The sequence below is a fragment of the Chlorocebus sabaeus genome, chromosome 17, assembly GCF_047675955.1.
Source record: "Chlorocebus sabaeus isolate Y175 chromosome 17, mChlSab1.0.hap1, whole genome shotgun sequence".
Lineage (NCBI taxonomy): Eukaryota > Metazoa > Chordata > Mammalia > Primates > Cercopithecidae > Chlorocebus > Chlorocebus sabaeus.
This window is the reverse complement of record NC_132920.1, coordinates 49,530,182-49,556,166: the sequence shown is the minus strand read 5'-3', so window position 1 is coordinate 49,556,166 and position 25,985 is coordinate 49,530,182. Positions and strand designations below refer to the sequence as shown.

Genomic DNA, 25,985 nt, shown 5'->3' with positions numbered 1-25,985 from the left:
TATTTTATAAAGAAAAGAGATTTATTTGGCTCATGGTTCTGTAGGCTGCACAAAAAGCATCGTGCCAGCATCTGCTTCTGGCCAGGGACTCAGGTTGCTTCTACTCATGGTGGAATGTGAAGGGGAGCTGGCATTTGCAGATCATGTGGTGAGAGAGAAAACAAGACAGAAAGAGGTGCTAGGCTTTTTAAGAAGCAGTTCTCATGGGAACCAAGAGAACTTATTTACTCCTGGGAGAATGTCACCAAGCCATTCATGGGGGATCTGTCCCCAGATTTCTCCCATCTGGCCCCACCTCCAATATTGGGCATCAGATTTCAACATAAGATTTGGTGGGATGAAAAACACATCTCATGTCTTTCTCACATTGCAAAATACAATTATTCCATCCCCCAGTCTTAACTTGTTCCAGCATCAACTCAAAAGTCTAAAGTCTCATTTGAGACTCAAGGCAAGTTCCTTACAACTGTGAACCTGTAAAATAAAAAACAAGTTATTTACTTTCAAGATACAATGGTGGTACAGACATTCCCATTCCAAAAGGGAGGAACAGGCCAAAAGAAAGGGGTAATAGGCCCCATGTGAGTCCCAAACCTGTCAGGACAGATATTAAATATTAAAGCTCGAAAATAATCTGCTTTGACTCCATGTCCCGCATCCTAAGAACACTGGTTCAAGGGGTGGGTTCCAGAGCCTCGGGCATCTCCATCCCCATGGCTTTGCTGGGTGCAGCCCATGTAGCTGCTCTCACGGGTTGGAATCCAATACCTGCAGCTCTTCCAGGCTGAGACTGTAAGCTGTTGGTGGCTCTACCATTCTGAGACCGGAGAGTGTTGGCCCTGCTCCATCTGCTCCAGTAGGTACTTCTCTAGTAGAGGCTCTCGGCCTCTGTGGCAGGCTTCTGTCTGGGTACCCAGGCTTTCTAATACATCCTCTCAAATGTAAGTGGAAGCTGCCAAGTCTCCACTACTCTTGCAGTCTGCATGCTTGCAGACTTAACACCACATGAAAATCCCCAAGGCTTACTGGGTACACCTTCCAGAGCAGCAGCCTGAGGCCCTTTGAGCTGCTGCCACTGGGGTACAGGGAGCAGTATCACCTGCCCCGTCAAAAAGCCATTCTTTCATTCTAAACTTCTTAATCTGTGATGGGAGGGGTAGCATCAAAGATTTCTGAAATAGCTTTGAGACATTTTTTCCATAGTCTTATTAGCACCTGGCCCCTTTTAGTCATGCTCATCTCTTTAGCAAACTACTGCTCCTGCTTGGCCATACTCTTAGACTCCTAAACACACTCTTCTTTCCTTCTCTAACACAAGGCAAGGCTGCACATTTTCCAATTTTCCTCTGGTTTCTACTGTAAGCAGTTAGAAGTAACCATGCAGCAGTCTGAGCACTTTGCTGGTTAGAAATTTCTTTTCCCAGATACCCTAGGCCGTCTCTTAAATTAAGCCTTCCATAAAGCCCTAGAGCATGGACACAATGCGGACAAGTTCTTTGCTACGGCATAACAAGTGTGATTTTTGCTTCAGTTACATGTAAGTTCATCATTTCCATCTAAGGCTTCCTCGGTATGACCTTTGCTATCTCTTTTTCTATAAGCATTTCGGTCCACAACTACTTAACCAGTCTCTAAGAAGTTCCAAACTTTCCCTTGTCTTCCTGTCTTCTCCTGAGCCCTCCAAAGTCTTCCAACCTCTGCCTATTACCCAGTTCAAAAGCTACTCCCACATTTTCAGGCATCTTTAGAGCAATGCCTCACTCCTGAATACCAATTTTCTTAGTATATTTAGTGTTGCTATAAAGGAATATCGGAGGCTGGGTAATTTATTAATGAAAAGAGATTTGGCTCATGTTTCTGCAGGCTGTACAAGAAGCATGGCACCAGCATCTATAGCACCACGCCATTCATGAGGGACCCACACCATGATCTAAACAACTTCCACCAGGCCCCACCTCCAACATTGGAGATCAAAAAATTTCAACGTGAGGTTGGTGGGGCCAAAAAACCATAAGCAAATCGTAACAGATCTGTAATTAATTCTTAAATTCTTTCCAAAGAGTATACCAAGATGCAGTCTTATTTAAAGAAAATATTGTGTATGTTTTGGATTGGATGCTACCTACCAGATGACACTGTAGATCTCTTAAAGTTAGATTATAAACCCTTCAAAGCTATAAGAGTAGTATGGCCAGTTCACACAGGGTGAAGAACTATATCACTCAGCAACAATGGTAAGTTAAAATTCCAGTTAACTATCAGTTATCTGTTAAACAGATGCCCTGAAACAGCATACGTAATTCCTCCCTCCCCACCAAAAGCTACTATAACATTAGTGTTAAAAATCACTGAGTTAGGGCTCTCCTACTCATTCTAAAAACATGAAGCTTTAAGTTTCCACGTGAAGGGTTTTTAAGACATTTTGTAATAACCTATACTTTTAGTCACTTTGCCAGGTTTTTCTTTGAGATTTTATTTGCCTCCAAAATCTATTAATAGGTCTTCTTTACCATTATTCCTATGAGGATATTGCTTGTGACCCCTCTCGAGCTGCCCCAGGGTCCTCATGTGTGATCTCCTCAGTACGGTAAAAACCTAACTTGTTTAACTACAGGTGTGTTCCTGGTGGTCTCTGCCTGAAGGGTATTAACATAATTATGGCATCTCCCAAATTAACTGATATTACAGGTTATGCAAAAAAGTAATTAGAGTCATTTTATTTTACAGATTTAAAAAAAAAAAAAAAAACCCAAGACAGTATACTGTAGTTAGAAATAATTTTTGATACATTAGGTTATAATTTATTCCCATATATAAGCTTATTGTCATGATGAGAAAAGGTTTATAAAGTTTTTTGGGTTTTTTTTTGTTTCGTTTTAATGAAATAAATGTGCTAAGGTTCCTTTTTAGTACTTTTTGGGAATATGTTTTGATGACAGTAGAAAATAAATATTCAACATTAATTCACTAAACCACCAAAGAAGTAAAATTTTGATACTACCTCCAAAGTTAAAGATACCAGGCATATCTTAACTACTTCCCAAAAAAGACTAGGGAATTAGGTAAAAGAGTGAAGGCATTTGAGGATTTTTCAAGTTCCAGATGACCAGACCGAAACTTAATGTAAGCCATTGGCTACAGAATGAATGACAGCAAACGCTTAGGTTTTTATGCACTAGACACTATATGTAAACACTTACTTATGACAGTTCCTGATATGAGCTGTTAATCAATAAATGACCTCCATTCAGGCATTATAAACTATTTGATCCTTAAGGCAATTCCTATTTTGTGGTTCTAGGCAAATACTTATTGATAGAGCAATATAAATGTTAGCTTCCTAGATATGGCAACTGCTAAACACAGTTTTCAGAACTACATTAGATGCTAATGATAGACCTACAAAGACTAATTTTAAAGTGCATATCAGGAGATAATAAATCCTGCAGAAGCCTTAGCCTCTGTACATATAATCATAGGTTAAGCAGTTTTACAAATTCATGAACATTAAATTAATATGGAACAATCTAAAAAATAAAAAAACTCTTTAAGAGGCATTCAGTTTCTTATAGGCTTCTTCAATGAAGGTTGACATGCTCTTCATATGTGATGAATTATGAAGAATATCCAAGTCCTTTAGAAGAGCATTCTGGTTTGGAATTAGTGCCAAAATTTCTTTCTGTGGGAAAGATAGTATTAAATATAGTTGTTAACATTTTATTATGAGAAATCTCAAATGTATGTTAGAGAGAACAGTTTAAAATAAACCTTAAGTATCTATCACCCAACTTCAATAATTGTCAACTAATGGCCATTCTTCTTTCAAATCTCTCTCCCTCTCCCCATCCTGCTCCTTTCGCCACTGGTAAATGATTGAGAGGATTTTTTTTTTTTTTTTTTGAGGTAGAGTTTCACTCTTGTTGCCCAGGCTGGAGAACAATGGCGCAATCTTGGTTCACTGCAACCTCCATCTTCCAGGTTCAAGCAATTCTCCTGCCTCATCCTCCCGAATAGCTGGGATTACAGGCATGTGCCACCACGCCTGGCTAATTCTCTATTTTTAGTAGAGATGGTCAGGCTGTTCTTGAACTCCCGACTTCAGGTGATCCACCCGCCTCAGCCTCCCAAACTGCTGGGATTACAGGCATGAGCCACTGTGCCCAGCCCATAGGAAAATTTTAAATTACTTTTTAAGAAAACATGAAGACTTTCCAATGCTACAAACATTTACACTACAATATCTACTGGAGTCCTTTGAAGAAAGATAAATTACCAGTTTAGAGTTTACTACAAATAAGACAGCACTGTTTTATAAGGAGTTATATGCTATTGTTAAAAGCATAAAAAAACCAAACTGTCAATTATTTACTTCTAGAAATGTATCCTACAATTATGACTACACAAATCAGTAAAGACATACGTACAAGGGTGTACCCAGTCTTACCTGTAACAAAAAAATTATGTATTTCCATCAGTAATTTACAAATTATATGACCTCCATGAAACAGAATGTTACACAGCTATCAACAAAAATGAGCGATCTACATGACTGACAAGATGTTCAAACTATATAGTCAAATGAGCAAAGTAATTTGCCAAACCATTTATATCAGGTTCCATTTGTTTAAAGAATGAAATAGGACATAATGTTTTCATATATATGTGATGTAAAACTGGTCTATTATATACAGGGATGCCTTATTTTACTGTGTTCCCAGATACTGCGTTGTTTTACAAACTGAAGGTTTGTGGCAACTCTGTGTGAAGGAGGTCTATCAGCACCATTTTTCCAAAAGCACATGCTCACTTTGTGTCTCTGTGTCACATTTTGGTAACTGTTGTAATATTTCAAACTTTAAAAATCATTACGGTATCCGTTATGGTGATCTATGCCTAGTGTTCTTTGATGGAACTGCTGTAATTGTTCTGGGTGCCACAACTGCAACCATATCAAACAGCGAACTGAATTGGTAATTGTTATGTGTTCTGACTGTTCCACCAACCGGCCATTTCCCAGTTTCTCTCCCTCTCCTTGGGCCTCCCTATTCCCTGTGACACAATGATATTGAAATCAAGCCAGTTAATAATGCTACAATGGCCTCTAAGTGTTCAGGTGAAAAGAAGAATCATGTCTCTTACTTTAAATCAAAAGCTAGAGATTACTAAGTTTAGTGAGGAAGGCATATCAAAAGCCACGCAAACCAAAAGTTAGGTCTCTTGTGCCAAACGCCCAAGTTGTGAATGCAAAGGAAAAGTACTTGAAGGAAATTTAAAGTGTTACTTCAGTGAATACATGAATGATGAGAAAGCAAAACAGCCTTACTGTTGATATGGGAAAAGTCTGAGTGGTCCGGATGGAAGATCAAACCAGCCACGACATTCCCTTTTAAACCGAATCCTAATCCACAGCAAGGCCCTAACTGTTTTCAAGTCTATGAAGGCTGACAGAAGTGAGGAAGTTGCAGAAGAAAAGCTTGAAGCTAGCAGAAGTTAGTTCATAAGGTTTAAGGAAAGAAGCTATGTTTAAAACATAAAAAGTACAAGGTGAAGAAGCAAGTGCTGATAGAAAAGCTACAGCTAGTTACCCAGAAGACCTAGTTAGCTAAAATCACTGGTGAAGGTGGCTATAGTAAACAACACATTTTCAATGTAAACAAAACAGCATTCTATTGGAAGAAGATGCTATCTCTAGGACTTTCATAGTTGGAAAGGAGAAGGCAATGCCTGGCTTCAACGCTTTAAAGGACATGGTTTTATTAGGCTCTTGTTAGGGGCTAATGCAGCTGGTGACATGAAGTTGAAGCCAATGCTCACTGATCATTCTGAAAATCCCAGGGTCCTTAATTCTCCTAAATCAACTACATCTGCGTTGTCTGTGCTCTGTAAATGGAACAACAAGGCCTGAGTGACAGTATGTCTGTTTAGAGCATGGCTTACTGAATATTTTAAGCCCACTGTTAAGAGCTACTGCTCAGAAAAGAAGATTCCTTTGAAAATATTACTGCTCATTGAAAATGTTCACAGTTACCCAAGAGCTCTGATGAAGATATACAAGGAGATTGTTGTTTTCACATCTGCTAACACAACATCTATTCTGCAGTCTATGAATCAAAGAGTCATGTCAACTTTTAAGTCTTATTATTTAAGAAACACATTTCATAAGGCTATAGCTGCTCTAGGTAGTGATTTCTCTGATAGATCTGGGCAAAATAAATTGTAAACATCTTGAAAGAAATTTGCCATTCTGTCAGTAGGAACATTCATGATTCACAGGAGGAAGTCAAAATACCAATAGCAGGAGTTTAGAAAAAATGGATTCAACTTTCAATCCTCATGGATGACTTTGAGGGGTTCAAGACTTTAGTGGAGGAAGTGACTGAAGATGTGGTGGAAATAGCAAGAGAACTAGAATTAGAAGTGGAGCCTGAAGATGTACATGAATTGCTGCAATCTCATGATAAAACGTGAATGGACGAGGAGTTGCTTCTTAAGGATAAGAAAGTGGTTTCTTGAGATGGAATCTATTTGTGATGAAGATGTTGTGAACACAGTTGAAATAACAATGAAGGATATAGAATACGACAAAAACTTAGTTGACAAAGCCAGGACAACGAATGAGAGAACTGACTCCAATTGTGAAGGAAGTTCTCCTGTGGGTAAAATGCTATGAAACAGCATCACATGCTCCAGGGAAATCTTTCGTGAAAGGACGAATCAACTGATATGGCAAATTTCATTGTTTTCTTATTTTAAGAAATTGCCACATGCATCCCAACCTTCAGTAATCACCATGCTACCAGTCAGCAGCTATCAACATTGAGGCAAAACCCTCCACCAGCAAAAAGATTACGACCTGCTGAAGGTGCAGATGATGAACATTTTTTAGCAATAAAGCATTTTCCAAATTAAGGTATGTCCTTTTTTTTCTTTTATTTTTTAAAGAAATAATGCTTTTTTTGCACTTACAAGACTACAGTATAGTGTAAACATAACGTTTATATGCAGTGGGAAACCAAAACATTTGTGTGACTTGCGTTACTGCAGTATTTGCTTTTTTGCTGTGGTCTGAATCCAAACTTGCAATAGCTCTAAAGTATGCCTGTAATCGATATGGTAAATAGGTACTTACCTGAAGTGTGGGCGCTTTGAGAGTTTTCTGAGAAAGTTCTGGAAGAGAGAGTACTCCACTAGTATTTATTTGATGCATCTGAAGTAGAAGAAAGCTACAGATTATTTCAAAAAGCTGGTTTCTCTCATCATATTATACTCGAAAGCTGTCTTGGCATAATTTAACCATTAAAAAACTATATCCAAATTCCAGTAATACAGTTTAAAATAATTACCTGTTTTATCCTCTCCTCTTCTTCTTCCACCTCACTTGCCAGAATCTGAATTTTGTTCTTTAGGCTTTGAATATTCCCAGTCATTAACTCTGTGGTCTCTACCATTTTATCTATTTCTTCCTGAGTCAGAAAGAGAAAAAAAAAAAAAACATTTTAACTTAAACACATTATTATATTAAATCGTAACAGATATTGTTATACATATACATTTTTAAAAACACCATATACATTTAAAACATTTTTAGAAGCAAATGGCGAATTTACTTTTGTTCCTTTCAAAAAACAGACTTCTTGGAAAGCTGGTATGACAAGGTATTAATGTGTTATAAGGATATCTAATTACCCTGGAACAAAGAGATGTACATGAACACTTCCTCAAAACTTACCAATGCTGGTAGGGTCAGAGATCCTGGAAGATCCAAGTGTAAATCTAGCAGAGCCCAGAACTGATGACAGCAAATATAGTAACCTTCCTTAAACAGCATAAAACTTCATGTAGTGGAGAAATTCTGAATTGTTTTCATTTATTTAGGAACATTTGAGAGTCTGCTATTTTAATTTGTCAAAAGGAAGTAATGTTGGGCATTAGAGCAGGGAGAATAATAAAAAAAATGAGTAACAGTTTCCCACATTAAAGGAATATATAATTTAGAGGGGAAGATGAAAAGAAAATAAGAAATGAATAAAACAAGTATGGGGACAAGACATTAAGGATGTGTTGTGTGCAGGCTGAGGATAAAATTAAAATTAGCAAGTCTCCAGGTTTCTAAATGGTATTAAATATGGCACTGCTTTCAAATATAGTCCTAGCAACAGTCAATGATAACATTGCCTGCTGGCTTTGGGGAACAAGTAAATAAGCCACACAGAAAATATACAGAAGTAGTAACTCTTACATCTTGTTCAGCAATAAGGTTGATGCTATATCTATGTCATTCTCCAAATACTGGATGCAGAACTGTTGCTGGCAACTAGAGTAGTCTTCCTCAAGAAATATATTTTGGCTTCTAAATGACCACTTTTTTTTTTAAAGGGTAGCTGCAGGGGTCAACAATTGCCCATGGCATGTTTTTGTACAGTTCAAGAACTGTGAGTTGTTTTTACATTTTAAAAGATTGTCAAAACCTCAACAAAACAAAAGGATATGCAACAAAACAGTCAACCATATGTGGTCCAAAAAGGCTAAAATGTTTATTGTCCGGCCCCTTACTGGGAATGTGCTGTTCCCTGAATGCCTAAGATTTTGGGACTGTGAGCTCTATTCACTTGAATCTAAACTCCATGGAGGAACAGACTCTGTTTTTATTTTTTGTTATAGTAAATTTCAAACACATACAGTAAGAGAGAATGTTATCATGAACACCCATATACGTATCAGCCAGTTTCCATTATCAACTCATGACAATCTTCTTTTTTTTTTTTTTTTTTGAGATGGAGTTTCGCTCTCGTTGCGCAGGCTGGAGTGCAGTGGCGCTATCTTGGCTCACTGCAACCTCTGCCTCCTGGGTTCAAGTGATTTTCCTGCCTCAGCCTCCTGAGTAGCTGGGACTATAGGCGCCTGCCACCATGCCCAGATAATTTTTTTTTTCTGTATTATTTGTAGAGACAGGGTTTCACCATGTTGGCCAGTCTGGTCTTGAACTCCTGACCTCTGGTTATCCGCATGCCTCGGCCTCTCAAAGTGCTGTGATTACAGGCATGAGCCACCGTGCCTGGCCCGTGGCCATCCTGTCACACCTTTAACTCCATCCACTTCTCCTGTTTCCCCTGCGCTATTTCAAATACTAGATATCCCATCATTTTATCTATAAATATTTCAGTATATAGCTCTAAAGGATTTAAAGATATATGAGTACAACATCATTACTATACTTTAAAGAATCTCAATAAATTCCTTAATATCAAGCATATAGTTAGTATTCACATTTTCAATTTTCTCATCAATTGGAGTTTTTTTTACATTTTGTTTTAATCAGGTTCCAAACTGTGACTGGTTGATATGTCTTAAGTCTCTTTTCATCTATAGGAGGCTTCCATTTCAATTCATTTGTGGAGATTAGTTCGCTCTGTGGAATTTCCCATGGGCTAAATTTTGTGAACTGCATTCCCTGGTGAAGTTTAAACTGGTTCCTCAGCCCTGTATTTTCTGTGAATTGGTTGCTGGATCTAACAGAGTGCTGTCCAATATAAATATAAAGCAAACCACATATATTAGTTTCCTGTGGCTGCTGTACCACCTACTTGGCTTAAAATAACAGAAATTCATTCTGTCATGGTTCTGGAGGACAGAGTCCAAAATCGAGCTGTTGGCAGGGACACAATCCCTCTGAAGACAAGAGAGAATGGTTTCTTGTCTTTTTCAGCTTTTGGTAGCTGTACGCATTCTTTGTAGCTGCATTGCTCTAGTTTCTGCCTTTGCCTTCATGTGACTTTTTCTTTGTACCTTCTCTTGTCTTTTATAAGAACACTTGTCGTTGGATTTGGGACCTACCCATGACAATACAGGATGATTTCATCTTGAGATCCTTAACTGTATCTGACAAGACCCTTTTCCTAGATTCAACCCACTACAAAGGGAATGTATAACAGCACTGAATGAATAAAAGGGTTAAATATAACAAGGATTAAAATTTCTCATTATGAAATTTATTTTGTTCCATTGCTTTGGTTATCTTTGGGTATTACTACCATACTCATATGGTATCTTCTTTGAGGATTTTTTTCTCAATTCCTTTTAAAAATGTTTTTATGATTCTGAAAATTTTCTCCTTATGTTATTTTCTATTTACCATAAGCATTATCTGTTGTGTTTATTTGCTTTAGTGTTTCTTCTAATTTAGTCTACATATCTGAAAGGCTTTTTCTTTTATGTCTCATTCATTCCTGAATTCTCTTCTTTCATTTATCAGTATTTCTAATTCTGATTTATAATTTTTCCCCTATACTTCCTATCATTTTTTCTGAATTTATTTCAGTTCACTTGATAAATTAGGTTAATGTTCATCTGTTCTAGGCACATGTCTTTTTGGCATGTTTTCGGTGTATCAGGAATGTTATTTTTGGTCTTTATTGTCATATTTTCTTATGCTAACTCTGATTCTGAAATCCTATGGCTCCATTTTTATGACAACATCAAGGGAGTCTAAAAATTTATGCTTCAGCTGTTCTAATGCTGTCTCCCCAGAATCTCCGAGATATTGCTCACCATTGTTGTTTCCCTAGCACCATTACTGAGTGAGAGCACAACAAAAATGTTAAATAAATAAAATTTCTGTTACTATTACAGGTTTTAGAAGATCATCACCAGCAATAGCTCTAGGCTGCAGTGAGACAAAGCAATGGGTCTAAGGCACAGAGGAGAAAACTAACGGTTATAGATCGAGTTTACAAGCTGCTAGTCCGAAAATCCTCTTATGCCAATGAAGAACTCTCCTGCCCCAGGTGCCAGTGGTGCTTCTTCTGAGTGACTAACAAGCACACCATAGACTGTAATTATGCTTATGTCCCATGGAGGTCAAATTTCAGCTGAAGACCAGAAATGCTTACAAGTAGCATAAAAATCATACTATCATTTATGACTTCAGAACACCCTTAACTGATGTGCATAAATACTAAATGTTAAAATTCTCCATGATCATACTCTTGAACCTTTTAAAATAACCTAAATAAATGTCATCTAAGTGTTTAGGTGATGAAGCTAGTGCCAATACTGAAAAGATGCCCTAAAAAAGTAGGAACCTTGGGATGGAAATAAAATATAATATTACACTTCGAATAAAGTGAGGTAGCCACCAGAAAATGCCACCCTATTAACTAAAAATATATATAGATTTGTGCTCAGAAATTGTTCCTTCAACTTTATTCTCAATCTTATGGAAAAATGGGAATGAATTGTTACCTTTGAATTATTATACATTTTGGGAATATATTCCTTGCAGAAACTACTACCACCTTGTACTTAACTAAATTGCAACTAAAATCTATGCACACGACATCTACAAACTACTTCAAAATGTCTAAAGGATATACGGTCTGATGTGTGTTAGTTTATATAATTATCTAATAAGCTCCTTAAGGTTGCTTTGTCTCAGTTGTTCAGATATCCACTAATTAAAAGCTTGAAGTTAACCATGATAGATAAGGTTATCTCCTATTATCTTCCAAAGGATGCCATATAACATAGTGATCAAGAATCGTGCTAATGTCAGAATGACAAAGTTAGCATCTTAACTTTAAGCAATCTGTCTAAGGTTCAGTTAGAAATAGCATTATGTCTTTTTATCACATTTGTAAAAAGAGAATAATTTAGGTCATACTCTAAGTCATGTGAGGATTAAGGGATATAAGTATAAAGTGCTTAGAACAGTGTCTGAAGTGTAGGAAGTCCCCAGTACATTTTAACTCTAATGATACTTGTGTTTTCTTGCCATATACAGGTCAGAAAAACTTACACGTTTTAAAATTCCACAGTATTGAGTGATAAACTCCTATAAAGTGATAATTAAAAATACTAAGATAGTTCAGTTAAAGTTAGATGAAAAAAATAGGACTGCTACTTAACCACAAATATATTAGAAATACTTCAACTTTAGAGGTGCCAAGTTCAGACAAATTTTTGCTTTAATGAAAAAAAAAAAAAAACAATTTAATGAAAAAACCTGGTTCAAGATCTAGTATTCACTACTGCAGGAACATCATGATAATTTAAAAAACTTTAATCTTTTCCCCTTTCCCTAACTCTCTAATTATGGATTTCCTATTCAAATTTCATACCTGCAGTAATGCCAGACCTTCTTCATTAGCTTTGCCTCTTGCCCTTTCCATATTCAGTAGCCTTGACACATTAGTTAAATCTTCCATCTTTTTGGGAGGGACTTTCAGAGTTTCACACAGTTGTAGCAATCTTAAGGATAAAATAAAAACGTAATTATTTTGTTTATTTTTTAAGTCTTATTATTATTTTAAAACAGTCCTCATTTTTTCTTGTCCTCATATTCTTAAAAGGTACAATATTCTTTTATTACCACTGGGTAACAGTGCCAGTAAGTCTCCCCCTCAAAAAGCCCTGACAAATCATCATTTAGCCTTTCGATTTATTAAGATTTACCTCAAATTAAGGGACACTGGGGCTACTTTACTAAAAGAAAATTTTCTATTTTACACATTTGACGATGTATATACATTTTAGAACCAAAATTTCCTTGTACCATCCAGATGTTTTCTAGACTATTACAGGACATGAGTCTATCATATATTGTGAATTGTTGGTTAAGAGACAGAACACTAGTCTAGAAGTCTTAACTATGACCCTGGACCCCAAATCTCAATGATTTTAGAGAATGTGATAAAAAATAGAGAAGATTTACCTTAGTTATTTTAAATGATTTCAAAGAAAACTAAGTTCTATAGAGTTCAAGGTAAATAAAACACTAAGATTAAAGTGCACTGCTCGAAAATACTATAAACATGAATGGTATTTAATATTAAAGTTAAAAAATTCCTTTATAAATTCGAGTTGATTTGATCACCAGTAGAAACATCTATTTCTATCGTCACATCTGGCAGACCGCAAAATAGCTTTCCCAGATTTGATTCTTGAATTTTATGAGGAAGAAAAGCTAAATTTGATTCCTTTTATAACAGCAGCATCTTTGCGTTCTAAAAAGTTCTACTACTTAAGATTTGAAGAAATCTGAACAATAGTGGAACCCACTGTCCCACTTTTGGGATCTTGTTAAAAATCTTAATTAAAAAAAAAAAGAATCTTTTATTTTAGATTCAGGAGTACATATGCAGGTTATGTAGGCAAATGTTGTGGGGCTTTGGTGTACAGATTATTTTTTCACCCAGGTAATAAGCATAGTACCTGACAGATAGTTTCTCAACCCTCACTCTCCTCCCTCAAGTAGGCCCTGGTATCTGTTGTTCCCGTCTTTGTGTCCATATGTACTCAATGTTTAGCTCCCACTTGGGAGAACATGCATTATGTGGTTTTCTGTTCCTGTGTTAGTTTGCTTAGGAAAATGACCTCTAGCTCCAACCATGTTGCTGCAAAGGACATGATCTCATTCTTTTATGGCTGCATAGCATTCCAAGTTTTATATGTCCCACAATTTTCTTTATCTGATCTACCGCTGATGGGCATTTAGGTTGATTCCATGTCTTTGCAATTGTGAATAGTTCTGTGGTGAACATAAGTGTGTATGTATCTTTATGGTAGAGCAATTTATATTCCTTCACGTATATACCCAGTAATGGGATTGCTGGGTTGGAGGGTAGTCTGTTTTAACTTGAGAATCTGCCAAACTGCTTTCCATAATGGTTGAACTAATTTACATTCCTACTAGCAGTTTAAAAGCATTCCCTTTTCTCGGCAACCTCCCAGCATCTGTTACTTTTTGACTTTTTAAGAACAGCCATTCTGACTGGTGTAAGATGGTATCTCATTGTGGTTTTCATTTGCATTTCTCTAGTAATTAGTGATGTTGAGAGCATTTTTTTTCACGTTTGTTGGCCGCATGTATGTTTTCTTTTGAAAAGTGTCTGCTCATGTCCTTTGTCCACTTTTTAATAGGATTATTGGTTTTTTGCTTGCTAATTTAAGTTCCTTACAGAGTCTTGATATAGACCTTTGTTCGATGCATAGTTTGCAAATAAAATTTTAATTTTTGTAAAGAAGAAAGTAGGCAGCAAAAACTCCACAAATCGTAATTCTCATTAAACTGTTAAGACAAAACTCCAGTTATTTAGAAAAATCATCATTAGGCTATCACATTTAAACACAAACTATATCTGCCTAAGCTTTCCTAAGAGGGATAAGTTTTTTATTTTCTTGACAAAAATATTTTATTTATGAAGTTTCTTCTATATGTTTATTAAATCAATTATGTAGAAGGGTCATTCACTGCTCCAAATGTTCTAAATAGCAGTTAGACTTCCAGGAGTCTCACTAACTCTTAGAAACTAAAACCATGGCTTGAATATATCCTACTATATCAGCAACATTTAATTACCACTTACAACATTGTTTCTATAGGGCAGACTTTCTAGAAGTATGTTCCTTTAGAATTGTAATGGTGAACAGTTTTGTTTGCCTAGCAAACTTGTCAGTGTAATCATGGGGCTAGGTATATAATCCAGTCTATATCAGTGATATCCATGGTAGCTCTTGTCACAAAATCACGCCAAGAATAGATAAATATCACCTAAGCTCAACCAATTAGAAACCATCTCCTAGAATTTTCTAACTGAAGCTAAGGGGTAAGAATTGTCTTTTTCCTCTTTCTTTACAAGGCTAAAATGATATATATAGGTAGCTGCCTATCACTATAGTTGTAATCTAGTAAGAACTGAAAACTAAAAAAATGAAAATAATGAAGCTAACATTTAGTCAAAAGCAGAGATGAGCTTAATATATGAAAATGAGTTCCCAGAAATATCAATTTGGGAGATGCTAGGTTAAAGAAAATGAAATAGATTTATTTACTGCAGGACTTCTTACATGCTAAGGTACCCAAATATAATTCACCATAGGTTATCTTTATCCACAGACTAACTGTAAGAACAAGTGTTTCAAATATACTTTGAGAAACACTGCTACAGAAGAATGTATTTAGAGTTCCAATTATCAGTTTGCTAATGCTATACTTTGTTGTATTGGTATAAGTAACTGTATCTTGGGTATGGTTACTTCGGAACGAAAGAAAGCAAGCTGTGAAAGTAAAAATAAGGAAGAAATAGTCAGGCCTTGAAATGTATATCTCCATAGCTGCTACATGATGAAGAGACTGCCTATCCGTTAAATATAATCTTTTCCAGTGAACCAAGGTGATCACTATGAACAGCAACTATTATGTAATGCAATATTCTCATTCATACAGTCAACATTAGTATTTGTCCTATATTAAAAAGATCATAAACAGCTACATTTTCATTATGCTTGTATTAGCTTATTTATTATCTTTTTAATATCTTCCTCCTTCTTTAATAATAGGCTGCTATACCTTTAAGCAATTTACAAGCCTGCTTCTAGCAGTCTTTAATTTGTTCAACCTTTCTCAACAAACTCCCACCCCCACCAAAACCATCCCATTCACTCTTTCTACTTGGCTACTATGGGTTGAAAATTATATTTCAAGGAAAAGTAAATAGAATTTGTGCTCAAAGGAATTCCTTAAAATAGGTCACAAACATTTCTAGGCAAACTTGAAACTGAGAAGCAGAACATTTTCTTATAAAAAGAAAAAGTCGTGTAAATACTAGAGAAAAGTAATTACTGAAAATCACAGGCAGTGGTGTGCCTTTTAAGAATTCTTGAAAAGAAATCTCCATTGGTGATTTACCATGACATGAAGAGCAATAATATCTTAGAAAATTAGACTTGTTGCTCGTGCAAATAATTTAAGACAATATGAAGTGGAAAAACACAGCAATAGGGTAAATATCAGATAGATAAGAGTGGTGAAATATTAACTTCAAATTATTAAAAATGAAGTTGAAGGGAGTTCAAGTTGACAAAACTGTTTTCAAATTCTGATATGGAAGAGTGAACTGTGGAAACAGAATTTTGTGATTTTCAGGGTTTTTTTTTTTGTAAGTGCCCCTGAAACTTATTCGAGAAATACATGCAGCAGCAGGTTAGAAAAAAAAGAAAACATATTTCCAAGTTGTTCACCTTCTTTAAAAAAAAAGAAAAACTTACATTCCACCAAGTGTCTGTTTGGCAACATAGGAAGAAGTCAGGTTTTTAAAAATTTTGTTTTAATCATTTTAATTATGCAACAGTATTACCTGTTCTTCAGGAAGTTGAGATGGTATTGTATTTCTTCTTTATCTTTAATTCTGTTACTCAAAATCGTCCTAGAGAAGAAAAAAGATGGAATAAATAGTAGTCTGAAACACAAATAATAATATACTCTGTGTATTTTTTCTGATTTCTCTCAAGTGTCCCTCCCTACTAGCCAGGCAAAATCAATCACTTTTCCTTTCATATTAAAGACACTTTAAATAGAGGTACAATGAAAAATTTCTACTTATGTATATATTTTGCCACACTGTACTGTAATAATTTATATGCCTGGCTCTTCTGATAGAATTCAGCTCCACACAGCAGAATTCTGTCTTATTTTCTCTGTATCCCCTCTAGTGTGGTAGCTTCTATGTAAAGTGTCACTCTGAACTCAACGTCTTCCTAAACAATCTCTATTGACATAAATTAAAATTTTGTTGATAGCAAGTCAGGCCACAAACACTTGCTTTTATTTCACTGATAGAATTTCAAGTTTCTAAAATTAACAAAGACTTTTCTGCCGAAGGCAAATACCACCACATCAATTATATCCTCTTCCGAAATAGAAATATACTCTATTACCTTAAGATAGATAGCAATATTTAAAAGAACAGTATCCATAGGAAACGCCTAAGTGGGAACCAAAAGAATGAAATGGAAAAATTTTATACTCACCTTATTACTGATTCCATCATAGTTTGCAAATAGTCTCTGGTACTCTTTGACAGAGGTTGCCAGGTTTTTCTCTTGTTGGGTGCTATCTTTATCTGTTTTAGGTTAGTGTGCTTTGTTTGTCCTGTTGTAATAGAAGAGGCTCTGATCAATCTAGGTGTTTTACATATCGTTGCTTAAAAACTGAATGTCTGCATCTAAAAAAGCTTATGAAATTAACAGAACAAAATATTATAAAGCTGTATAAACTGTTTAATTTACTTTTTATCACACAGCTATAACATCCCAGGTGTTGAATATGAATATGCTTTCTATTGATAAGTTAACGGAAATACTACCAAGTGATAATAGAAATAATTTTAAATGAAGAATCGAACTTTAATTATGAAAAGTTTCATTCTCAGAAATGGCCTAAATTCTTTAAACATTTCATTGAGAGGCCCAGAAAACTATTTTCCAAATGTTGGATGGCAACTGGAACAAAACAGACTAATCAAACAGTGTCAACTATGTTGTTGGTACTCTTCTACTTATTAGGTATTAGAAAAAGAAGAAATAGTACTGGATCTCATGAAAATCAGTGCTGAAGAGAAGGAATATTGAACAAATTATAGGCGTGCAAAGCATACAAAAGGAAAAAAAAAAAGTATTGTATGCTATGGGAGTATAAAACCAGAGGACCTAACCTAGTGTTGGCTGAGGAGACGTAGAGAATCCTTCCACGAAACAGTGATGTTTAAGCAAAGACAACTACTCCAAACTAGTTTACTCTAAACCAACTTATAATAGTGGTTCCAAACTAATCTATACAGAACAGAAAGCATATTTGTCTTGAAGAAAAATCAGGTTTGTTTTTTATTACAGATCACTAATAATTCAGGCTGTGGGCCACTTTGATTTTCTCTATTTCCTATCAACTCAGTGGCATTGAAGTCTCTACAGCATTTTGCCAGAGGTGCTAAATAAAATTTCAGTTGACCAAAATAACTAACCACTACTACATATTCTTACAAAAATGCAAATGTAGTTGTTTATTACTATCTTTTCCATAACTCATAAACAAGATGCTGAACATTTTTTCATGAATGTAGATATAGCTTGACATAGAAGCAGGTTAAACAAGGTAATAGAAAAGAAATACCTTCAGAAAACAGATCTTTTAGATGATTTTTATTTCTTTTCACTGTGTTTCTAACCTAGAGGGGAAAACACATGCATAAACATAAACAGAATTAAACATCAGATAAAAGGATACTACTTTTACAATAGATTTTTATATATGTCAAAGAGTATTCATATAATTTCTAGTAGATAGAAAAAATGTATGTTGCTACTTCTACAGAAAAATGGTATATATTTATCACAGGCAGACGATATACTAAAGCAATTCTTGACAATGGTGATAATAACAAAATTTTATACAGTGTCAAAGAATGTTTTAAATGAATCATTACTTACTTTGCCTATGAAATAGTGTTACATACTTTTCCTCCAAAACAAATATAGGCATTGCCTAATGAGTAGGGTAAAACCTGAAACTTTTTTTTTTTTTTTTTCAGATGGAGTCTCATTCTTTTCGCCCAGGCTGGAGTGCAGGGGCACAAACTCGGCTCACTGCAACCTCCACCTCCTGGGTTCAAGCGATTCTGCGGCCTCAACTTCCCGGGTAGCTGAGATTACAGGTGCACACCACAACTCCCGACTAATTTTGTGTGTGTGTGTGTATATGTGTGTGTATATATATATTTATACTTTTTTTTTTTTTTAAGTAGAGACAGGGTTTCACCATGTTAACCAGGATAGTTTTGATCTCCTGACCTCGTGATCCACCCACCTTGGCCTCTCAAAGTGCTGGGATTACAGGCATGAGCCACAGTGCCCGGCCCTAGTCGAAGATTTCTAAATGAGAAACTTGATATTTTCATTACCTTTTTCTCTGACAACACAACTTCCTCATTATCCTTTTTTCTCTTTGGATTTCTTTTTAACTGCTCAAAGTTTTTCTTGGAAACATTTGCTTTACCAGACATCTTGATCTAAACACAGTGCTTCCAAAAAAAAAAAATCTGTAAAGATGAAAATACAAAAAAAGCTAAAGCCTTGCACAATGTTTTGTTTAAAAAACTTACCTATAAATGTTCCACATTCTCTTTTCTTTTTTTAAAGAAAAATCATAATAAAAGTTTGGGGATAGTATTGTATGCTTTTAAACAAACATATTTTAAAACAAATAATTTTCACTCTTATCAGAATAAGGATATCTAATTCAATTTCATTCCTAGAAATTAACTTCCATTTGTATGGATTTTAGAAAATCATTTAAAAATGCTTTTGTATCTCTTATTTTATACTCTATCGTATGATAACATCCTCTCAATGTTTAAGTCCATGGAAATAGAAATATAAAGTGGTCACAGATAATGTCAGTTCAAGGAGTAAAACCTAGGTCTTGTTATTTTAAGTAATAAATTTAACATTACTCAATTTTTGCCAAAAATGGAAGGAGACACTTTTTAGGATTATACCATCAATCTATGTGGAAATTCATGTGTTAGTCTGACACTACTAAGAATTTAAACTGCAATCCTATCTGGGCTATGTGCATTTTAACAAGAGTACAGAAATGTACTGATTACCCTGCCCTCCCGCAAATTACAAAACAGACATGGGATTGGAAATGGGGATTTGATAAAATTTAGAGTAATTTTCCCTCTTTTATTACCAAACTCATTTCTGATAAAAGGAACAGAAGAATGAGATACTTATTCTTGCATTACACCATAAGAAGTGGATAGAAGTTAGATGCAGTATACAAGGAAATATGCACATATTAGCTATATATGCCTAGAAAATATATATATACACATACAAATACATATACATATTAGCTATAGCTAGATATACAGATAAATTATTCATCATTCCTTTTCTAAATATTCAGAATTATCATACTGATACAATTTAAATATACCTGTGGATTTAGAGAGACAATAAAGTAGGTACTCTGGATAAGTCTATTCTTTCAAATGTTAAAAGCTTCAAGCTCCCTTACACTGAAGACTGCAAATAAAAAGTGGGAAAGAATTAACAGAAAGGTCACAAACTACATTTAGCAACCACATATCTGACCAGTTACAAAAAGCAGTAGAAGTCAAAATACCACTTTACCCTGCTCTTGAACAATGTGATACCTTACCAAACACTCATTCTCTATCTTGTGTTCAATTTCTAAAATGCCTACTTCCCTCAACTTTACATCTACACCCTTATACCTCCCCTACTTAAAAACCCATCCACATGACAAAATTTCACTTGTAGATCTCTCCTGGAAGGGCTGACATGTACAGCAGTTCAAGTTGTTCACTGAATAAAAGCATCCAGTGAAAGGGCAAGTGACAGCTGAGATTTTAGATTAAAAATGGTACCCATTCCTTCTTACGATTGTTAATGAGAAATAAGGTGTTATGTCCCCATGTCTTAAATCTCGGCAGACTCTGAAGCTGTTTGAGCAGCAGACTATAGTAGAAGTGATTCTGTTCTAGCTTATTGGCTTAGATATGAAGAGACTGGCAACTTTGACTTCCTCTTGCTTAGAAACACTTATTTTTTTTTTTTTTTTTTTTTTGAGACAGTCTTGCACTGTTGCTTGGGCTGGATCTCAGCTCACTGCTGCAACCTCTGCCTCCCAGGTTCAAGCGATTCTCCTGCCGCAGCCTTCCAAGTAGCTGGGATTACAGGCACCCGCCAGTACGCCCAGCTAATTTTTTGTATTTTTAGTAGAGATGGGGTTTCACCATGTTGGTCAGGCTGGTCTCGAACTCCTGACCTCAAGTGATTCTCCTGCCTTGGCCTCCCAAAGTGCTGAGATTACAGGCGTGAGCCACCGAGCCCAGACAACACTTGCTTTTGTAACCAAGCCATAACCATATGAGGGATGCCAACACTGAGAGGAATTGAAACCCCAGGAAGGTCTTAGCTGAGCTCCCAGCTAACAGCCAGCACCAACTTGCCAGTCTGGTACATGTACCTAAGTCAATATGTTACAGCCCACACTGCGTGGACAAGACATGAGCAAGCTCTGCCTAATCCCTCCCAATCCCAAATTTTGGAACAAATTAAGTGAGTAAAAAATTTACCCCTATATGTTCTGGGTAACAGTCAAACTCTTTCCCATGCCATTTTTAGTTCTTAACAACCTAACTCTGCCTACCTGTTCATACTTCTCTCCTACTACTCCTTAATCAAATCTCCCTCTCTAGCTAGATTTGATGATTTCCTGAACACACTTTGAGTAATTCTGCCTCCCAAACATATACTGTACCTTCTACCTGAGCAGCTCTCTCCCATCTCTGCCCCCCCTCTCAGATCATGAGCCACCTACTTCTCAAAATCTTCCTAACTATTCTACTTCATTTCTCTCCAAGTCTGTGGCTCTTACGCTCTCTCTCATTTGGCACTTATTTATAGTTTCGTTCCATTAATCATTTTCTTCTTGATATTCTTTATTAAAATAACATGTAATTTAGTGCTACTCCAAATCTCATTCAAACTGTTTGCCATAATCCTTTCAAGTGTGGAAATTGAAGGTAATCACTTAGAAATTTTTACAGCAATTTGATAGAGTAATTTTATGCACATTGAACCTAATCATAAAATAATTAGCCTTGTCTTTGCCATATCATTTTCTAGTAATTACTATTTCTTTAAAAATAGACTTTTTTCAGAACAGTTTTAGATATACAGAAAATTGAGCAAAACATACAGAAACTTCTTATATAATCCCTGCCCTCCCCCATCCCCTGCAAGCCCTAGTATTAACATCACACACCAAAGTGGTACATTTGTTGTAATTGTTGACACATCATATTACCCAAAATGTATTGTTTACATCAGAGTTCACTCCTGGTATTATACCACAAGGCAGTTTGACTATAATTGATTTTTAATTGCATTTTACAAAATTATCAGTTATGACTGATTAGAAATAAAAAACAAAACCGGTCTAACAGAGTTTGAGAAATACTGTTAACAATGAAACCTACTTGAGGCACCACACTATAGCACAAAGTTTCTCAACCTCAGCACTATTAACATTTTAGATGGATCATTCTTTATTGTGGAGTCTGTGGTGTGTATTGTAGGATGTTAAGCAGCACGCTTGGGTCTACGTAGACCGTCACATGCTAGAATACCTCCAACCGCTGAGTAGAGTCAACCAAAATTGTTTCCAGACATTGCCAAATGTCTCCTGGGTCAAAATTAACCCAGGTTGAGAACACTACCATAATGGTTAAGAGCAGTCCTGCGACAAGGGTAAATTGTTCAAGCTCCAAATCTAGCCCTGCCGCTTAATTAACTGTATATCTTTGGGCAAGTAAATTAACTCATTTTCCCTATTAGTCAAATGATTAATAAAAGTACTAACATTAAAGGCTTTTGTAAAGCAAAAATGATTTAACAAAGAATATATAAACCACCTAGAACAGTATTTGAGACATAGTAAGAATCCAATAAACAAAATACATAGTTTCTCTTAATTCTGGGCTACTTGCAGTGCATATAAAAATGAATAGATATTTCGTCCCATTCAAGGGAAACCACAGCTTAGTGATAGTGCATAGGTAGAGACAGATATGAAAATAATTACTCTATATATTTATAAATGTTATAAAGAGGCAAGTGAGCGAATGACTGTCTTAAACTGGTTTGTGCATATGGGTAAGAATGTATAGGCCTAACTCTTTTTATTGTGTTTCACTTTATTGAGCTTCGCAGACACTGTATTTTGTTGTTGTTGTCATCTTACAAACTAAAGGTTGTGGCAAGCCTGCATTGAGCAACTATATTGATGCCCTTTTTGCAACAGATTGTCCTCACTCTTCATGTTTCTGTGTCACATTTTGATAACTCTCAAAATATTTCAAAACTTTTCATTATTATATCAATTATGGTGATTGATGTTACTACTGTAATTGTTTTGGGGCACTATGAACCATGCCAATATCAGACAGAGAACTTAATAGGTAAATGTTGTGTGTGTTCTGACTGCTCCACCAACTGGCTGTTCCCTGCCTCTCTCCCTCTCCTTAGGCCTCCCTGTTCCCTAAGACACAATGATATTGAAATTAGGCCAATTGATAACCCTACAATGGTCTCCAAGTGTTCAAATGAAAGGAAAAATCACACCTCTCTCACTTTAAATTAAAAGCTAGAAATGATTAAGCAAGGTGAGGTAGGCATGTCGGAAGCCAAGATAGGCTGGAAACTATACCAGTTAGCCAAGTTGTGAATGCAAAGGGAAAGTTCTTGAAGAAAATTTAAAGTGCTATTCCAGTGAAGACATGAATGATAAGAAAGCAAAAACAGCCTTATTATTGATAGATAGGGAGAAAGTTCGAGTGGTCTGGCATTGAAAATCAAACTAGCCACAACACTCCCTTAAACCAAAGATGAATTCACGGCAAGGTCTTAACTCACTTCAATTATGTGAAGGCTGAGAGAGGTGAGACAGCTGCAGCCAAAGAGCTTGAAGCTAGCAGAGCTTGGTTCCTGAGGTTTAAGGAAATAAGCCATCTCCATAACACGAAAGTACAAAGTGAAGCAGCAAGTGCTGATGCACAAGCTGCAGCAAGTTATCTAGTTTTAGGTAAGATAACCGATGAAGGTGGCTACACTAAACAACAGATTTTCCATGAAGACAAAACAGCCTTCTCTTAGAAGATGCTGTCTAGGAGTTTCATGTCTAGAAAGTCACTGCCTGGTTTCAAAGCTTCAAAAGACAGGCTGACTCTCTTGTTAGGGGCTAATGTGGCTGGTGACTTGAAGCCAATGCTCATTGACCATTCTGAAATATCCTAGGGCTCTTATTCTTTTAAATCTACTCTGTCTGTGCTCTGGAAATGGAAGAACAAAGCCCGAGTGACAGCACATCTGTTTACAGCATGATTTACTGACTATTTTAAGCCCATCTTTGAGACCTACAGCTCACAAAAAGATTCCTTTCAAAATAATACTGCTCAAAGACCATGTACTTGGTCACCCAAGAGCTCTGATAGAGATGTACAAGGAGATTAACGCTGTTTTCATGTCTGCTAACTAACACATTCATTCTGCAGCCCATGAATCAAAGAATAATTCTGACTTTCAAGTTATATTATTTAAGAAATGCATTTTGTAAAGCTATAGCTGCCCTAGACAGTGATTCCCCTGATGGATCTGGGCAAAATAAATTGAAAACTTCTGGAAATGATTCACCATCCCAAATGCTAGTAAGAACATTCATGAGTCATGGAAGGAGGTCAAAATAGCAACATTACCAGGAGTTTGGAAAAAGTTGATTCCAACCCTCATGGGTGACTTTGAGGGGTTCAAGACTTCAGTGGAGGAAGTGGCGAAAGATCTGGTGGCAATAGCAAGAGAAAGAGTGGAGCCTGAAGATGTACCTGAATTGCTTCAATATCACGATAAAACTAGTGGATAAGAAGTTGCTTCTTACGAATGAGCAAAGTTCTTGAGATGGAATCTACTCCTAGTGAGAATGTTGTGAATATTGTTGAAATACCAACAAAGAATTCAGAATATCACAAAAACTTACCTGCTAAAGCAATGGTAGGGGTTAAGAGGATTTACTCTAATTTTGAAAGAAGTTCTACAGTGGGTAAAATGCTTTCAAACAGCATCGCCATTTACTAAGAGATTAGTAAAAGATTCACTAAGAGAAATCTTTAGTGAATGGAAGAGTCAACTGCTGTACAAACTTCATTACTTTGTTATTTTAAGAAACTGCCACAGCAGCTCCAGTCTTCAGCAACCGTCACCCTGATTGGTCAACAGCCATCAACATCAAGCAAGACCCTCCACCAGCAAAAAGATTAGGACTTGCTGAAGGCTGAGATGATTGTTAGCATTTTTTAGCAATAAAATATTTTAAAATTAAAGTATGCACAGTATTTTTTTTAAACACAACGCTATTGCACACTTAATAGGTTACAATACAGTGTAAATACAACTGTTATATGCACTGGGAAACCAAAAAAATCATGTGACAGGCTTTATTAACTTTATTGTGGTGGTCTGGAACCGACCCCGCAATATCTCAGAGGTATGCTTGTACATTATTCATGGAAAAAGTATTATTTTAATGACGTTTTGAAATAGTGAAAAAGTAGAGAAATGAAGCATCCAAGGGAAAACAGTAAAACTCGGACGGCAGGAAAGCTCGGGAAAAACAAACAAACAAAAAAAACTGGCGTGTTCAGGGACAGGAAAAGTTCAGCGAGGTTTTTAATGTGTATAGGAGGAGTGAAAAGAAATAAGGCTGGGACAGTAGTTTGCCGCCAGACTATATGCTTTAGGAGAGAGAGAGGCATTCTAGGTTGTCTTGTTTTCCTTACCAGATTGTTGATACTCATGGGACTCAATTATCTCAATTTAGACCTCTATGGGCACAAGAGTGAGTAGGACGCCTGGAAAAACAGACACTAATGTCCCGGGCTGCACTTGACTTCACTCGTGCCTGCGGAAGAAATCCAGCAATGAGGATGAGCATAAGGATGATTCGGGGGAAATAGGAAGGAAGTATTCATGGCTTTGCTCCCGCCTCCCTTATCAAATATCTCAATCCCAGGATCCTAACGGCAGACCTTTTAGGACATCAGGCATTTCCCCATGACCAATCCCCCCTCGCCCTCCTCAAATACGAACCGCGAAGTCTGCCACAAACGCGTTGGCTTTAAAACTCATCCCTCAACTTTGGATCCACCCAGCCGGTTAAGGATATCACGACTCACCACTGATTCTTCTTGCACCCTTCTGGGAGCTGCGCTTAGAGTAATTCGCGCCCAAACATTCGTAAAAGAGGAGACCCGGAAGTGGGCGGGAAGAAAGCGGAAACGGACATCTAACCCTACCCCTAAACGTCATCAGGAACGCGCCCGTGAGAGCGCGATTAGATTGGTTGGAGGGAAGGCGGTGTCGGCCTACGCCCCCAGAGTCATCCGACTGTCGCTGGCGGTTGCGCGGTTTGTGTGGGCTTGGTGAGGGCGGGGAGACCTGGCTGTGCGGATCTTTGACAGGTGAGGCGGGGGACGCAGAAGTCCAGCCGCCCTCTCATGCAGCGGAGTCGGAAACAGGCCTACCAGTGAGTAGGACGTACACCTTTCAGATCGCTCCATTCTTCTGGC

General features: G+C 36.5%; 2 protein-coding genes across 4 annotated transcripts in view; one reads left to right on the top strand and one right to left on the bottom strand.

Moving 5' to 3' along the window:
- CENPQ (centromere protein Q) lies at nt 1–25,689 on the bottom strand. Of its 3 annotated transcripts, XM_007972302.3 has the most exons (11): nt 25,593–25,689; nt 25,197–25,318; nt 19,775–19,863; nt 18,732–18,869; nt 17,945–17,999; nt 16,807–16,927; nt 16,134–16,202; nt 12,117–12,246; nt 7,344–7,463; nt 7,130–7,207; nt 1–3,679 (listed from the first exon to the last, which is right to left on the bottom strand). In XM_007972302.3, exons 4-11 carry the CDS (start codon nt 18,831–18,833, stop codon nt 3,548–3,550), a joined length of 807 nt encoding a protein of 268 aa, XP_007970493.1. In that variant the 5' UTR covers nt 18,834–18,869; nt 19,775–19,863; nt 25,197–25,318; nt 25,593–25,689; the 3' UTR covers nt 1–3,547. The 3 variants fall into 3 exon arrangements, with proteins under 3 accessions (XP_007970493.1, XP_007970492.1, XP_072862149.1); XM_007972301.3 differs by lacking the exon at nt 25,197–25,318; XM_073006048.1 differs by lacking the exons at nt 19,775–19,863; nt 25,593–25,689 and having other exon boundaries at nt 25,197–25,296.
- A 72-nt stretch (nt 25,690–25,761) lies between these two features.
- Nucleotides 25,762–25,985, top strand: part of MMUT (methylmalonyl-CoA mutase) — a 35,148-nt gene continuing 34,924 nt past the window's right edge. Inside the window, exon 1 of the mRNA XM_007972300.3 lies at nt 25,762–25,942. The gene's annotated coding sequence lies outside the window, so the exon portion shown is untranslated. The remainder of the gene's footprint in view (nt 25,943–25,985) is intronic.